This window comes from Pelobates fuscus, chromosome 5, assembly GCF_036172605.1.
Source record: "Pelobates fuscus isolate aPelFus1 chromosome 5, aPelFus1.pri, whole genome shotgun sequence".
Classification (NCBI taxonomy): Eukaryota; Metazoa; Chordata; class Amphibia; order Anura; family Pelobatidae; genus Pelobates; species Pelobates fuscus.
Window position 1 is genome coordinate 220,061,310 of NC_086321.1, and position 16,914 is coordinate 220,078,223.

Below are 16,914 nucleotides of genomic sequence, written 5' to 3' on the forward strand. Positions count from 1 at the left end.
AAACCATGTGGGTGGTAACTTTGTGTAAAAACTTGCATAAAAGAAAGCCCTTTGGTGCTGATTAAAGAGATCTTCTTGACCCTCAACACGTAGTCTTGTCTCGTGATTGGAGGGGACAACTATATTCACACTGGGGATTGCTATACCTTGTATACTCCCTTGAGCTTTAATCACTTAGCTCTTCTAAGAGCTGTTCCTGATACACTCTCCTGGTGGAGAGGTCTTCCCCACACAGTCATGGATGTCGGAAGGTTCATACAGGGTGGAAGGAAGAGGTCTTTCCCACACGGTCCTGGAAGACAGAAGCTGATCCAGGGTGGAAGGAAGACGGCGAGACTATCAGTTAAGCTACGGCGGTTGTGGAGTCTGCAGTGGTTGTGGTGTCCGGTGCGGTGCTTGTGGTCCTCGGCGCAAGCTAGGAAGTGTCCATCAATGGAAAGCACTCGGTCGGAGTACGGGTGAGTACGTTACTGATACATAAGCCTTTTTCAGGTTCTTTCACTCCCACCCCTATGATCCTTTACCAACATCCCATCCAGTCCACTAGAGAGTCTCCCTCCCCCCTTTGTTATTCTCTAAAGATTTAATACAATTCGTCTAATTGTATGTAATTTTCAAATATTATATTAATTCTTTATTCTACAAGGAACCTTTTTGTGTCCATCAGATTGTCTCCTTTGGACATTTAAGTATCTTTTTTTACTGTTAAAATTTAGGGTTACCCCCTGTTCAGGTTCACTTGAACACACCAATAGTCTGTGGGACACTCTGCTTTTCCTGAATAGAAATACCCACCAAAAGATTGGCTGAAGTAGAGAGTTTAAATCTGGATAGGAGGGCATCAAAAATAAAGGGTCAAGGACTAAAGGAGAATAAGCATTAACAACAGTCAAATGACTCCCTGTAATAGTACCATCTAGTTAGAGTAAATGTCCCATTTTATCTTTTGAAACTTTTTTGACACACAAATCCAAGATGGAGTGGATCAGAATAGTAACCCTGTTCTGTTTTGTGTGGCACATGCAATGGAAGAGTAACCATTGGCACAAACATTGTGGTGTAGAGGTGCATAAGATATATTTCCTGTAAAAGGACATATGCACTTGCAATTTCATAAAATACCTAGTTGCCAATCTGCATTTATGTGGAGATGTGTAAATTTGATGAGGGAAGATGGAGAGGAATAGAGGAAGAGGGAAGGAGAAAAATAAAATAAAAATTAAAAAGTGGTCAGTAACCCAACAATGTACCCCAAAAAATAAAATAACTGGAGATACAGGGAAGAGAGCAGGGATCAGAGGAGAGAAGTAGAAATGACCAAAGAGACAAAAGAAGAAGCAACCATCAAGTTTGAAGGACACTACCATGAACAGAGTTAGTAGAAGACCAGGAAGGAAAAATATGACACTTCTAAGAAGAAGATCGAGGAAACAATACCAATATCCTACAGGAGCAAAATTGTTGCCAAATAAGAGAGGCACGTATCATATATTATATTAAAGATGGAAAACCCAAACAGACGAGCAGCACAGTAGCAATATGTCATATTAAATAAAGGTATACAGCAACATACGCATAGGAAAAAGGCTCTTTCTGGAATAAACAGCTAAAAGCCAGCAAGATATGATCAAAGTACATAGTTCATGTTAAGAGTTAAATAGAAAACAGCATGCAATTCACTCATTAAATCATTAATAAAAAAGATGGATTGAGCAACTGGTCTAAGTGGCTAAATGAACAATTGAGTAAGAAACCTTCAGCCTTTAGGTAATGAAAACCCCAGTGAGTCAATAGAACAATTGATTCTAACGAAATGTAAAGGTTAGCTAATCCAACAGAGAGAGAACTTACAATTTACACCAACAACCCACAGTAGACTCGGTTGTCTCTGAAATGTAATTGTTCAAATAAATTTAAAAACATTGGTAAACAAACCATAAAAGACCGTTGTGTATTGCACACAAACAGGGTTTTAAACCTTATAGCAGTGTTACATGCAAAGTATAGCCAGGTTTAAGAGGGAAAAAGGGATCATGGGATTCATAGAATGTAAGTTCGGTGGTGGAGTTTGAGACTCGAGTTGTGGAGGTTAAGTCTAGCTTACGTTAAAAACAGTTAAAAACAGAGATTTCATAAGAGTATCTCAAATGCAAAAGGCAGTTCTTAATGACAACCAGCCTGAAGGGGAAGTCCACCTTTATTGTCCTTTCAGATAAGAGCCTTAATCTCCCAACATTTGTGGAGTGTCTGACAGAATAATAATCTGAGGTGGCTACTTCAAAGTCCAGAGGAGAGTGTCAGTTGTCACCGTGAACTGCTTCTCTAGTAGAGAATAAGTAATAAGTAATAAGTAATTTTATAATGATATCCCATGTAGACTGTTCTGGGTTGCATTTAGGTAGTAGTGTCCAATGTATTCTGTTAAGTTAGAGGTCAGCTTCGAGGACATCAGGTAAAATTTTCATAAAATAATTTTTTAAAAAGTGAGTAAATTCAAAACCAATTCTGGTAATCTCTGTACACTAAAATTGCTCCTCTGCTACTTCTTAATAAAAAGGGTCTGCAGAGATGCCATCTTTTTTCTGTGAACTGAGTCTTCTCACTGCAGCCAGAGGCCTGATTTTTCTCCATAGCCGTTATCTGGTTTGCCAATAGAAAATATTCTCCCATTTTACTGAATGAAGGCCTTCATCAAGGGCAGCAAAATATCTAGCTCAACTCTGGTGATGAACTTCTTGAAGCAAGCTGGGTTCTCAGAGAAATCTGGAACAGGTTCCCATGGGGGTCAAGCCACATGTTGTAAAGAAGGAAGCGATATCTTTTTTCCTTTCTAATTTTTACTTCTTTTGTAGAAGCATAAACAATGTATTCTCATTTGATCCAATGCATATTGTTTCAGTCAGGAACATTCACTCACTATTGTGTGCAGTGAAGTAGATTAATTTTTACATGTAATCATGAAAAACAAGAGACCTTCAAAAGATGAGACACCTGACTGACAACTAATAATAATTAGTTGAAAACATGACATGTATATTTAGCATACGAACAGTGGATGAAACTATCTCTTTCTGTATTTATTGCTGCTCAGGAATACCAGCGATAAATCTTGCAACATACTGTAGATATAATAATTATTGATAAATAAAATCGTCAAAACCAGTAAATAATATTAGGAAAGAACCATATGGCATTTCTACGAACTACAGTGTAAAAATAATGTTTTTAGATATAATGCCCACATGCAGTGAAGCTTTACCAAGCAGCCTGCACAGAACACATGTAGTGTCCTCGGAATCATTCATGCCTGCCAAGTTTTACCTACCAAGAACTATGTAGAAGAGTGTAGGAGAAGAAAGGGGAATTCCCATTTAGAAAATTAACATTTTTTTTACCAGCAAGATAAAATAAAGTTAAAAAAATATTCTGAGCAAAAGGAGAGGTAAGTGGGTCTTAATGGGCTAAAAAGCTCTTTAATGAAAAACAAATATGAAAAGTGTAGAATAGATGTAATGGAAAATAAAAGGTTAAAAGGACACTATTGGCACACAGAGCACTTCATCTTATTGAAGTGGTCTGGGTGCAGTTCCTATTCAAATAAAGATAAATCACAAGTCCAAAAATGCAAATACTCAAAAACAGTAATTTTACGGTCAATAGTGGAAATAGCCCACTATTCCCACTATTGACCAAAAATAACTTAATGTCACATATGTATATAAGTTTACACTGTTTTTAATTTTAACCAGTTAGTACCCTCACCACATTTTCTTTATATGCTAACATAATGGCTCAATGAATCATTCAGTAAACTAAATATAGCCAAAACAATTAAAAAAACATACATGGCAAACTCACAGATATTATTGTGCAGCAATTTATTCCCCTAAAAACTTAATTTTACATTTGTGGTATGCCCCTGTGTTTATATATTTCTGTATCTAATTTATATGACCTTAATTATTATACTTTAATTTAGCTTCCCAGTGAAATTGTCTAAAATGAAATAGTCTATCCACTAAACAGTGAGTTGTGTCAAGTTGACAAATGATTTACAAAATACATAATAAAAATAAGTTCAAAAACAAAATCTTCCATTCTGCTCAATAAACTTGACTCTTTTGACTTTATAATTGCAACTAACTGATTATCTTTGATATAACGCACAATATTGATTCTAGAGCATGGTGCGACTAATTATTTTTTTAAAATCTATATTTAATATTTTTACATTTTAAAAATAATCACCTCCTAGAATTATTTAATTATTTTTTAAAAAAGCGATAATGATTTGCCCTTTAAATTTAAATTTCATTGCATTGCATGCATTTTGGGGTTTAACTTAATTTGTTACTGCTTGTTATGGTTAGTGAAATGCAATTAATAACAGTATTTATTCCCACTTACCTTTATCCATTAGGAACCTCATTCGTTTATTAACACTTTTCTCCATGTTTAGAATTGAAAAATATGTGATCCTTTTAAAGAAATGCGTCTTTCAGAGTTACTTCAATATCGAGTTAAAGACAACGGCAAGAAACAAGTTACCCCCAGGTATTCTGGAATCGTAAGTAATGTAATCCTATGTTAAATAATAAAGAAAATACCACACCCAGTTTTTGTACAAAGACTTTAGTAAGTGTATTGAATTTGTGTCTATGGCAATTAGTAGAGTAAGCTTATTTGTTCAGGGATTCTTCAATGATTGTCTCTGTTAATATATTGTTTGTCAATTAGTTGTCAAATATCCCCATTCTAGAATTGTAGAAGTGCTATTTAAGTGCAAATAATACTTTAAATAATAATAATAATTGTTTCTGATACACTCTTTTAATAAACAGTTCTGCTAAAGGAGCTTTTTGTGACAATACACATTCTTTTGTATGTTATATATTCATTTTCTCCAGCATTAGTAAATGACATAATGAGTAACTTTACTTATTGGAATTTGTTTAATATTTCCTACTGAAACATTGCCAGAGCATTTATGTCCTGCATTATGTCCTTTTGCTGAGAGATGTAAATGGCACACTCTACAAGTTTTGCAAGTCAAACGTTATGGTTTCATTTTAGCAGCCAGACAGAGGAAGTCCTCTGAGCACACAGAGCATACTGTAGGAAATATTTGCAGGTTACAAATACGGTTTGCAGTGATCTATATAGTACAGATGTTTAGTGCAACTTTATGTACTGCATTCGAGAATACTGCACATCTACATACATTTTGTGCTTTTAAGACAGTCAAACATCTTGTACTTCACAAATGCCCTTAAGCAGTGTATTTGACCATTTTAATTGTAATATTTTTCATACAAAAATAACTATAATCACACAAATTGTATTATTTCTTCTCTGCAAATATTTCAGATGTGGCTTGATATTGTGAAATATAAAGGAAACATATAGGAGGGGTCTATCCTGTTTGGCTCTAAAAGGTGGTCCTAAACTATATTTCAAAAATAGGTGTTGGAAGCAGGGTTATTTTCTAACACTTTGCTCCAGCTACTTGTATTTTGGGCTCTATTTCTGGGGCTGGCAGTGAAGCCTGAGCATTGACTGACTGGCTTGGGTGTGCTCTCACTGGTCATTAGCAGCTTCCCAGACTGAGTTCTCTGTTGAACAGAGTGAGGCTTCTTAGGCACTCTGGATGGGAGAGGCGGACGATCTCCTGGCTCGATCTAAGCTAATCCTAGGAAACATAAACCTGGCGACCCGCTACCTCCCCCTGCCTTTGGACCACAGGGGTGATCCCGGTACCCATTGTGGAGACTTCCTCACTCCACCAAGGATATGCAGTGTTACTGGGAACAGCAGCAGCATACCCAGCAGTGCACCTAAAATGGCGGATGCCACATGCACCCCGCTTGATTACCAAGCAGCGATGTCTGGAGTTATGTCCAAGCTGGACAAAATATTTGTAGACTTCTGGAGGAAGCTGTTTCTCAAGAAACATATGCCTGCCCACCAACCTCACCAGAGAGTTCACCCCAACAGCCTGGGAACCGGCCCCAGGTTTTGGGCTCTTGGATGCCGCATCTGAGGTGGCGGAGACTGCATTGTCAACTCACAAGGCAAGTAATTGGAGTTCTAAGCGACCTGAAGCAAAGAGCAGAAGGAGCCAAGAGGGATATCCTACTATCGTATTACCAGATCAACAGCACCTTTGCCACTAAACTTCCCAATCCACACCATTTTGTGGGACTGAATCCTGCAATTGGCATAGGCTGAATGGTTAGATGGGCCCACTGATTTCCGTGGTGATTGCCCCAACTTTGGTACTTTAGACAACTTTTTAAGAAAAAATACTTTAATAAATCTACCCCATTTTCAGTATTGTGTTTATATATAAATATTTTGGTGGAGGATGATTAAATGCTTTGTTTTTATTAATACATTTTTTTTATTTATACATCAAATTTCCATTTCATTCCATGTGCTAGTTATGCACTAGGTGTTTAATATTTATGTTATGCTATTATTAAAAGAAACATGATACTCAAGGAGTTAATAAGTACTTCCTTAGCATTTCAACTAGAGAGCCAAACAATGGTACCACTATAATGTGCATGTCGGCTGTTTCATGACAAATGTTTACACAGCCACTAATGTAGCATGCTCATTTACTGTTGTTATTACTATAATTTTCTTTACTATTACCAATATTAAATAATAAAACTGTAAATATATGGTACACAGAAATTATAATTTGATACTTATACAACTTGTAATTTTCTTTATATTTTAAAAAATAATACAACAATAATAGTGCAACAAGGTTTAGATACTAACCCCTTTAGGTGCACTGCATGGAAAAATTCACAAAATATTAGTGGCTCTGTGCCACTTAAACAGTGGATTCATGACATTGTGTCTATGAAGAATTATGTGTATTTAGATATGTTAAAAACAAGAAGATTTGAATAGAATTCTCAATATTGCAAAAGAAACATTGTTACATGCACCAGTAAGCAGGGCACTATAAGCCTCCTTTAGAGTTGTAAACAACATGGAATTAATATTTTATGAGCTTTTTTATAGAAACATAGAAACATAGAATGTGACGGCATATAAGAACCATTCGGCCCATTTAGTCTGCCCATTTAAGTATGCAATGGCTGTATATTAAATTTAGAAATGGTAGTAAAATTGTCATAAATTTTGAGCCAGTAGATTCACCATGACAAACACATGGAAGGATTGTCCATGACATTTGCATGAAATATGCATGGAGTTTGAAACTGTAGCTATAAATTGTCTTATATGTTTGCAATGTAAATTGTAGGACAGAGAGAAAGAATGAGCCACTATGAGTTTCAAGCCATTGCACTATTCCTGGGCACAGTAGGTTCACAAACAACTAATTCAAGAGGAGGCTGCTTAATGTAGAGGACTGTGAGAATGAACATACCACTATGTATTGTAAGCAATGGTACACAACGGGTTATTTGTTTTAATTAATCAGTCAAGAAAAAGGTTACATATTGTATGGCAGTAAAACTCAAAACGTACTATAACTAGAGTTGAGTGAACCCGAACTGTAAAGTTCGGGTTCATACCGAACATTACGATTTTTGGACCCCGGACCCGAACACGGACATTTCAGTGTATGTTCGGGTCGAGTTCGGTGTTTAGCGATTTAATGATACGTTTTGAAAAGCTGCAGGGCAGCCAATCAACAAGCGTTTGACTTGTGCGCCCTTAGAAGCCATCACAGCCATGCCTACTAATGGCATGGCTGTGATTGGCCAGTGCAGCATGTGACCCAGCCTCTATATAAGCTGATTACTTAGTATTATTAACTTATGCCCCTACTCGCTATACCGCGAGTAGGGGCATGTCTATTAAACAGTGAGCAGCCTGTAGCTGCTCACTGTTAAAAAAAACAAAAACAGGGGATGGAGCCTGCGCTCGAGTTCAATGGCCACGTGAGGAGGGAGCTCCCGAGCCGACGGCTAAATTAGGCGGTATAAACAGCGGCTAAACATCGCGAATAACCCCAGGGAGAGGAGTTGGAACAATGTCCCACAGGGGAGCAAGAAAGGTGACCGACAATAAAGAAAAACACTAGTTTTTCGCCACGAAAACGGCGGGTCATAAAGTGACTGTGCACTCACCACAAGATGGCGACGGCAGTGGAGACGACAGGGAGCTGTCACAACCACAGTCCCCACAACACCCTCCAGATCACACCATGCATATCCAAGGTGAATTATGAAAAAAATGCTAGGCGATATGGCAACAAAGATACAAACTACGGTCCAGGCAGCAATAGCAGACCTTAAGAAAGATATAATTGATATTGGTAACCGCACAGCACATATGGAAGGCAAGATGGTGGAATACGCCGAAGCACACAACAGCCTCGCTGAGAAAATCGAAGAACTGGAAGCAAAACTTGAAAAACAAGAAATAAAAAACATTGATCTAAAAGACAGGTCCCGGCGCCAAAATCTCCGTGTGAGAGGTATTCCTGAAGAGGTACAGACACCAGACCTCTTGGCGTACCTTACAGACCTGTTTCACGCCTTAGTCCCTGACATCCCAATTGATATGCTTCTCATGGATAGAGCATATCGGGTAGCAAAACCCCAACACCTACCCGCCTCTATACCACGGGATGTAATGCTCAAACTGCATTACTTCCATGTAAAAGAAGCCATCCTACGCTCCAAAAACCCTCAACAAGAGCTACCGGATCAATACAAAGTGGTACAGATCTATGCAGATCTATCAGCTGAAACACTGAGAAGCAGGAAAGCATTTAAAGACATCACATCTGAACTCAGGAATAGGAAAATTCCGTACCGATGGGGGTTCCCCATCAAACTCCTGATTAGTAATGTCGCGAACACAAAATTTTCGGTTCGCGAACGGCGGACGCGAACTTCCGCAAACGTTCGCGAACCGGCGAACCGGGCGAACCGCCATAGACTTCAATGGGCAGGCGAATTTTAAAACCCACAGGGACTCTTTCTGGCCACAATAGTGATGTAAAAGTTGTTTCAAGCGGACTAACACCTGGACTTTGGCATGCCGGAGGGTGATCCATGGCAAAACTCCCATGGAAAATTACACAGTTGATACAGAGTCTGGTTTTAATCCATAAAGGGCATAAATCATCTAACATTAATAAATCACAATGGATATGGATTGACACCTGACATATGACATATTGACACCTTGACATATGGATTGACACCTGTCCGCAGAGACCCTGATACACACTGACACAGACAGAATAGGGACTGTTCCCCTACATAGGGTCACTTGGCAGATATGGATTGACACCTATCCTAAGGATCCCTGATACACACTGACACAGAGCAGAATAGGGACTGTTCCCCCTACATAGGGTAACTTGGCAGATATGGATTGACACCTGTCCTCAGGGACCTTGATACACACTGACACAGAGCAGAATAGAGACTGTTCCCCCTACATAGAGTCACTTGGCAGATATGGATTGACACCTGTCCTCAGGGACCCTGATACACACTGACACAGAGCAGAATAGGGACTGTTCCCCCTACATAGGGTCACTTGGCAGATATGGATTGACACCTATCCTAAGGATCCCTGATACACACTGACACAGAGCAGAATAGGGACTGTTCCCCCTACATAGGGTAACTTGGCAGATATGGATTGACACCTGTCCTCAGGGACCTTGATACACACTGACACAGAGCAGAATAGAGACTGTTCCCCCTACATAGAGTCACTTGGCAGATATGGATTGACACCTGTCCTCAGAGACCCTGATACACACTGACACAGAGCAGAATAGGGAATATTCACTAAATGCTAAACATTGTTATACAGGGGAATATTCAGTAAATAAGGATAAGGGGGGGGGACCTACTGTCCTCCCCCCCGGCCCCCACCCCTGCGCGGTGGGTGGGGGCCATAAATCACAATGGGGGGACCTACTGTCCTCCCGCCCGCCCCCACCCGTGAGCTGTGGGTGGGGGCCATAAAAATAATGAGGGGGGGACCTACTGTATGATGTTGTATCGATCAGGTAGTGTAAGGGTTACGCCCGCTTCACAGTGACAGACCAAACTCCCCGTTTAACGCACCGCAAACAACCGCAAACAGTCCATTTGCACAACCGCAAACTCCCCATTTGCACTAGGTTGGATACCAAGCTAGCCATGTCCGTTCCTTGTCCTCACTGATGTCATTGAAGGTCTCTTCCTCCACCCAGCCACGTACAACACCAAGGGTCCCTGAAAGTATGCTAATAAACTGAAAAAAGAAAAAATCTCCCAAGAAGGAGATCTATAACTGGCATAGGAAAAGGTTAGACAACTATAATAAAGTGATACCTACAAATCCTAGTGAGCATAGGTGTATAATAGAGGGATAAAGGGAAAGTAGAGTAATGCTTCCTAATACCGTGGTTTGTTAAAGTAAATTAAAGTAAAGTAAATACCCTTTGTTAAAGTAAATTGAGTAATGGACAAAAGTCTTTATTGTATCATTTATAAATAACAAAGGGATACTATACTCATTCCCATATAGTGGCTAATTGTGTAATAATGGTAATACTATTACCTATTATATAATATTGGCAGGGGCAAGGGAATTCCCTCTAAATAGATGGGTATAGGCAGAGAGTATGGAGACCGGAGTGATAAAGTGTCAATAAGGTGATATAAAGTTAAATGTATCACAGACACACAGACACCCTTTCTCTTAGCTAGTTTCCAGAAATGCTGGATAGGTAGAAGGGCAATAAAGACTCAGAGAGGTCTAAGAAGAATCCTCTAAACTAGCCCTAATCTCCTTAAACACCTTCAAGGGTGTTCTAAGCTAAAGGTCAATCTAAACGTTTAGATGACTGCCTGATTTCCCATCACAGATGCTGGCTAGGAATAACACTGTGCAAGACAAAAAGAGTGGGTCTAAGTGCCCATAGTGCAGTAAAGTGTCCCTAGTGAAGTGAAAAAGAGAACAACGAGCTGGCGCCCTATCAGGGGACGTGTATATGGCATCGATTTTTAGTAACCGGGAGATGAAAAAATATGCTTGGTCGGTCCTCCTACTTCAAATTTGGGGCACTGCGCGTGCAATCTAATGTGCCACCAGATAGGAGTGGTGTGTTAAGTAGTACTATTCCTATCAATTTAATCCCCGTTATGTACCGGATAAGTCACGCAAGTCAACCGGCATTCAGAGCTGAAATACAGCAGCGTGTGGACCATTTTTAGCCCAAGGTAGCTCATCTCATCAGGCCTTTTTTAGTCGAATGTATTGCCCACTATCAGTACCTTCGGGATCCATCCCTCATTCGTCGTAATAAAGGTGAGGTAATTTAGACTTTTTTGACCTAGGCGACTTCTCTTCTCAGTGACAATACCCCCTGCTGCACTGAAGGTCCTTTCTGACAGGACACTTGAAGCGGGGCAGGCCAGAAGTTCTATCGCAAATTGGGATAGCTCAGGCCACAGGTCAAGCCTGCACACCCAGTAGTCAAGGGGTTCATCGCTCCTCAGAGTGTCGATATCTGCAGTTAAGGCGAGGTAGTCTGCTACCTGTCGGTCGAGTCGTTCTCTGAGGGTGGATCCCAAAGGGCTGTGGCAATGCGTTGGACTTAAAAAGCTCTGCATGTCCTCCATCAACAACACGTCTTTAAAGCGTCCTGTCCTTGCCGGCGTGGTCGTGGGAGGAGGAGGATGACTTTCACCTCTTCCCCTGTTAGATTCCCGTTGTGCTGTGACATCACCCTTATACGCTGTGTAAAGCATACTTTTTAATTTATTTTGCAAATGCTGCATCCTTTCCGACTTGTTGTAATTTGGTAACATTTCAGCCACTTTCTGCTTATACCGGGGGTCTAGTAGCGTGGACACCCAGTACAGGTCGTTCTCCTTCAGCCTTTTTATACGAGGGTCCCTCAACAGGCACGACAGCATGAAAGACCCCATTTGCACAAGGTTGGATGCCGAGCTACTCATTTCCCGTTCCTCCTCCTCAGTGATCTCAATGAAGGTATGTTCTTCCCCCCAGCCATGTACAACACCACGGGTACCAGATAGGTGACAACGAGCACCCTGGGATGCCTTTTGTGGTTGGTCTTCCTCCTCCTCCTCAAAGCACATTCCTCCTCTGACTCCTCTTCCTCACAATCCTCTTCCAGCGTTGCCGCAGGTCCAGCAAGCGATGCTGATGAGGCTGTTTCTGGTGGTGATGGTGACCACAACTCTTACTCTTCCTCTTCACGCTCATCTACGGCCTGATCCAGCACTCCTTGCAGGGCACGCTCCAGGAAGAAAACAAATGGTATGATGTCGCTGATGGTACCTTCGGTGCGACTGACTAGGTTTGTCACCTCCTCAAAAGGACGCATGAGCCTACAGGCATTGCACATGAGCGTCCAGGAACGTGGCAAAAAAATTCCCAGCTCCCCAGAGGCTGTCCTAGCACCCGGGTCATACAAATATTCATTAACGGCTTTTTCTTGTTGGAGCAGGCGGTCGAACATTAGGAGTGTTGAATTCCAACGTGTCGGGCTGTCACAAATCAAGCGCCTCACTGGCATGATGTTTCGCCGCTGGATATCTGCAAAGTGCGCCGTGGCCGTGTAGGAACGCCTGAAATGGCCACACACCTTCCTGGCCTGCTTCAGGACGTCCTGTAAGCCTGTGTACTTATGCACAAAGCGTTGTACGATCAGATTACACACATGTGCCAACTTGCCCAACTTCAATGCCGCCAACAAATTTGTTCCGTTGTCACAAACCACTTTGCCGATATCCAGTTGCTGCGGAGTCAGCCACTTTTCCACCTGTGCGTTCAGGGCGGACAGGAGTGCTTGTCTGGTGTGACTCTCAAGCAAGTCAAACCCAAGACGGCGTGACACTGCCGTATTTAGGATGTGGAATAGTACCTGGGGAGCTGGGGGGGGGGTGCCGTTGATGTGGAGCAAGACGCAGCAGCAGAAGAGGACTCAGCCAAGGAGGTTATGGAAGAGGATGGAGTAGGAGGAGTGGAGGAGGTGGCAGCAGGCCTGCCTGCAAGTCGTGGCGGTGTCACCAACTCCTCTGCAGAGCCACGCATTCCATGCTTGGCAGCCGTCAGCAGGTTTACCCAATGTGCAGTGTAGGTGATATACCTGCCCTGACCATGCTTTGCAGACCAGGTATCAGTGGTCAGATGGACCCATGCCCCAACACTGTGTGCCTTTTGCACAATCGAGTACAGGTTGGGGATTGCCTTTTGTGAAAAGAAATTTCGTCCACTGACTGCTATTAGCTTACAGTGAAAAACTTTTTTTCTTTTTAAAAGCAAGCTATTGTGACACCAGATATGAGTGGCAAAGTGGACTGGCAGAGGTTGGCAGAGTACACGCTGAAGGCCTGACACCCACTTGAAGTACACCGACTGCTATTAGCTTACAGTGAAAACCTTTTTTTCTTTTTAAAGGCACGCTATTGTGACACCAGATATGAGTGGCAAAGTACACTGGCGCAGAGGTTGGCAGAGTACACGCTGAAGGCATGACACCCGCTTGAAGGACACTGACTGCTATTAGCTTACAGTGAAAAACGTTTTTTCTTTTTAAAGGCACGCTATTGTGACACCAGATATGAGTGGCAAAGTGGACTGGCAGAGGTTGGCAGAGTACACGCTGAAGGCCTGACACCCGCTTGAAGGACACTGACTGCTATTAGCTTACAGTGAAAAACTTTTTTCTTTTTAAAGGCACGCTATTGTGACACCAGATATGAGTGGCAAAGTGGACTGGCAGAAGTTGGCAGAGTACACGCTGAAGGCCTGACACCCAGACTCAAAAGGGAACTCAAAAAAGCTCAAGCGGATTTGGTGTATCTCCAAGAAACCCACTTTAGAACAGAAGCTCACCCCCACATAAACCCAAACATATACCCCCACCAGATACATGCCACCACTCCAAGAAAATCTCGAGGGGTGTCCATACTCCTCAGCAAAGACCTCACGGTGTCAATACAGGCCCAATTAATAGATCCAGGAGGGAGGTACATTATATGGCAATGCACAATCAATGGTATAGACTACACACTAGTGAATATCTATGCTCCCAATATCAACCAAAGAAACTTTTTACACGGGGTCCTCACCAAAATCGAAAAAGTGAGAAAAGGCATCCTAGTCTTGGGCGGGGACATAAACCACGTATTAGAACCACTATTAGACTCAACCAGGCCACCCACATCTCCACACTACATAACTCTAAAAAAACAAAAAAGTAGAAGTCTAAGAAATTTGTTTTCCACATTTGGTCTGAGAGACGTATGGAGAGCCCTCCACCAATCAGAAAGGGCTTACACACATCACTCCAAAGTTCATAACACGTACTCTAGAATCGATGGTTGCTTTATGCATGAATCCATGATGGCCAACATCTTGGAGAGCGACATTCTAAATGTTGACTGGTCAGACTATGCACCAATGACACTAAAATTAGCGAGCTCTTACGAATATAAACACAGAAACCCGTGGTGTCTCAATGAACATCTTCTCAAAGACACGAAATACTGCACAATTCTTGAGAACGAACTAAAACACTATTTTTCCACCAACGCTCTGATGCCCTGAACCCTCATATGATTTGGTTTGCACACAAAGCAGTAATAAGGGGCACACTAATAAGCAGAGCCTCATACCTAAAAAAAACAAGCAGAAAAAGAAACAACACAATACAAACAACAATTGGAAGATCTTCACAAAGATAACCAAACACACCCATCAGTTGACCACAAAACACGAATCAACGCACTCCAAAACAAACTCACTGAGATCAGACTCCATAAGTTCGGCCTCATGCTACATAGACTAAATACCTGCACATACATCCAAGGCAACAAAGCCAGCAAACTGGTGGCGCAACACCTGCGAGAGAGACAACAACACACACGAATAGATCACATAGTAAACAAAAACGGCCAAAAAGTCCATCTACCCTCAGACATTTGTAAAGAATTTTCCCAATATTACAGCCAACTGTACAATCTCTCAAAAGACTCTAATACCTCACAACCCACAGTAGCAGGCATACAGTCTTAACTAGCAGGTATTCCGCCTTCAACCCTAACTGAAACCCAGAAGCAACTCCTGGAAGCCCCTATCACAGAACACGAAATCTCAGAATGCATAACATCCTTACCCCAAGGAAAGGCGCCAGGCCCAGATGGCTTCACAAATGAATATTATAAGACATTTACACCCCATCTCACCCCGCACCTAAAGAGCGCATTCAACCACGCCCTCCAGGCAGGTGCCTTCCCAAAGGAATACCTCGCAGCTAGAATAATTACTCTACCGAAACCGGGAAAACCACCTACACAATGTCAAAACTTCCGCCCCATATCATTACTAAATTCAGATACTAAAATATATGCAAAAATACTAGCCAACCGACTCAAAAACATTCTCCCGTCCCTCATCTCAAATGACCAAGTGGGATTTGTACACGGAAGGCAAGGCTCAGACAATACGCGAAAAGTGATAGACATCATACAGACGATACACATGGACCGAACCCAAGGACTTCTAATTTCTCTAGACGCAGAAAAAGCCTTTGACAGACTGAACTGTCAATTTTTAGAGGCGACCCTTAAGAAATTCGACTTTCCCCCCACATACCTGACGGCAATCAAAGCCCTATACAGCCTCCCAAACTCTGCGGTATCCTCCTCAGGGTTCCAATCAGATTCATTCGCCATCACGATTGGGACTAGACAGGGATGCCCCCTGTCACCACTTCTCTATGTTTTAGCCCTGGAACCCCTGGCAGAAGCTATCAGACGGAACCCAAATATACACGGCATAAATGTCGGGGAAAGGGAGTACAAGCTAAATCTGTTCGCAGACGATGTCCTTCTAACATTATCCCAAACCATTATCCCAACCAATTTTACTTCCGAATCTCGAAAAAGAACTCCAAAACTACAGCACACACTCATACTACAAATTGAACATTACCAAAACTCAAGCAATGTGAAAAGGCATAGAGGGTACCACCTTGACCAGACTAAAATCGGCATTTAACTACGATTGGAGAGAGGATTACCTCACATTTCTGGGTATCAAAATCACGAAAACATACACCTCGCTATTCACAAAAAATTATCAAAAACTCCACACAGAAATAACAAACACACTAAAATCTTGGGAGGGCAAATACCTATCCTGGGTGGGTAGATGTGCAGCTATCACAATGATGATCCTGTCAAAAATGTTATACTTATTTCGAACACTACAGATAAACGTCCCCTCTAAATACCTCAAAGCACTCCAGTCCACACTTCAGAGATTCGGATGGCTGAACAAAAAACCCAGGGTGACGTGGCGGCTCCTATCACGATCAGTAAAAGAGGGAGGACTCGGATTCCCAGATATCAGAGAATATTACAGAGCTACACAACTAGCTAATGTGCTACAATGCCATTCTAACTCACAACACCCACAATGGACCTTGAAACTGGTAGACTGGAGGGGAAACAGTTGCCGCACCTTCTGTGGGCCCCGAAAAAAATAAGACCCCACACCCTTCGGATGTTGCCAACCACCAAACTGATGTTATCTCTATGGGATAAAAATAGACGCAGGGTATGCTCAGGTCACGAGTGGTCCCCCGCAACAATACACACTCTAAACTCTTCGTTCAACTACAAAATATGGGCAGACCACGACATAACCCACCTACATCAATTGACACGAAAAAGTTCCCTGAGAAGCTTCAAGGAACTACAAACTCAACATAGCATACCAAACAAAGCCCAATTCTCCTATATGCAACTACAACATACACTGCAAAAAGAAGGCACACACAGAATAATGGAGAACGAGGAAGCACAAATGACTCAATTTGAAAATAAATGCCTCAATGGGAGACAACAAGCCAAATCCCTATCGCTTTGCTATAATATA

At 41.7% G+C, this 16,914-nt stretch overlaps 1 protein-coding gene across 1 annotated transcript in view; it reads right to left on the reverse strand.

Annotated features, from left to right (window-relative positions):
• LOC134612181 (transmembrane channel-like protein 2-B) overlaps positions 1–4,453 on the reverse strand; it is a 167,218-nt gene extending 162,765 nt beyond the window's left edge. The window contains exon 1 of the mRNA XM_063456537.1: positions 4,408–4,453. Coding sequence (XP_063312607.1) covers positions 4,408–4,453 — 46 coding nt within the window. The remainder of the gene's footprint in view (positions 1–4,407) is intronic.
• Between the last annotated feature and the right edge of the window lie 12,461 nt (positions 4,454–16,914).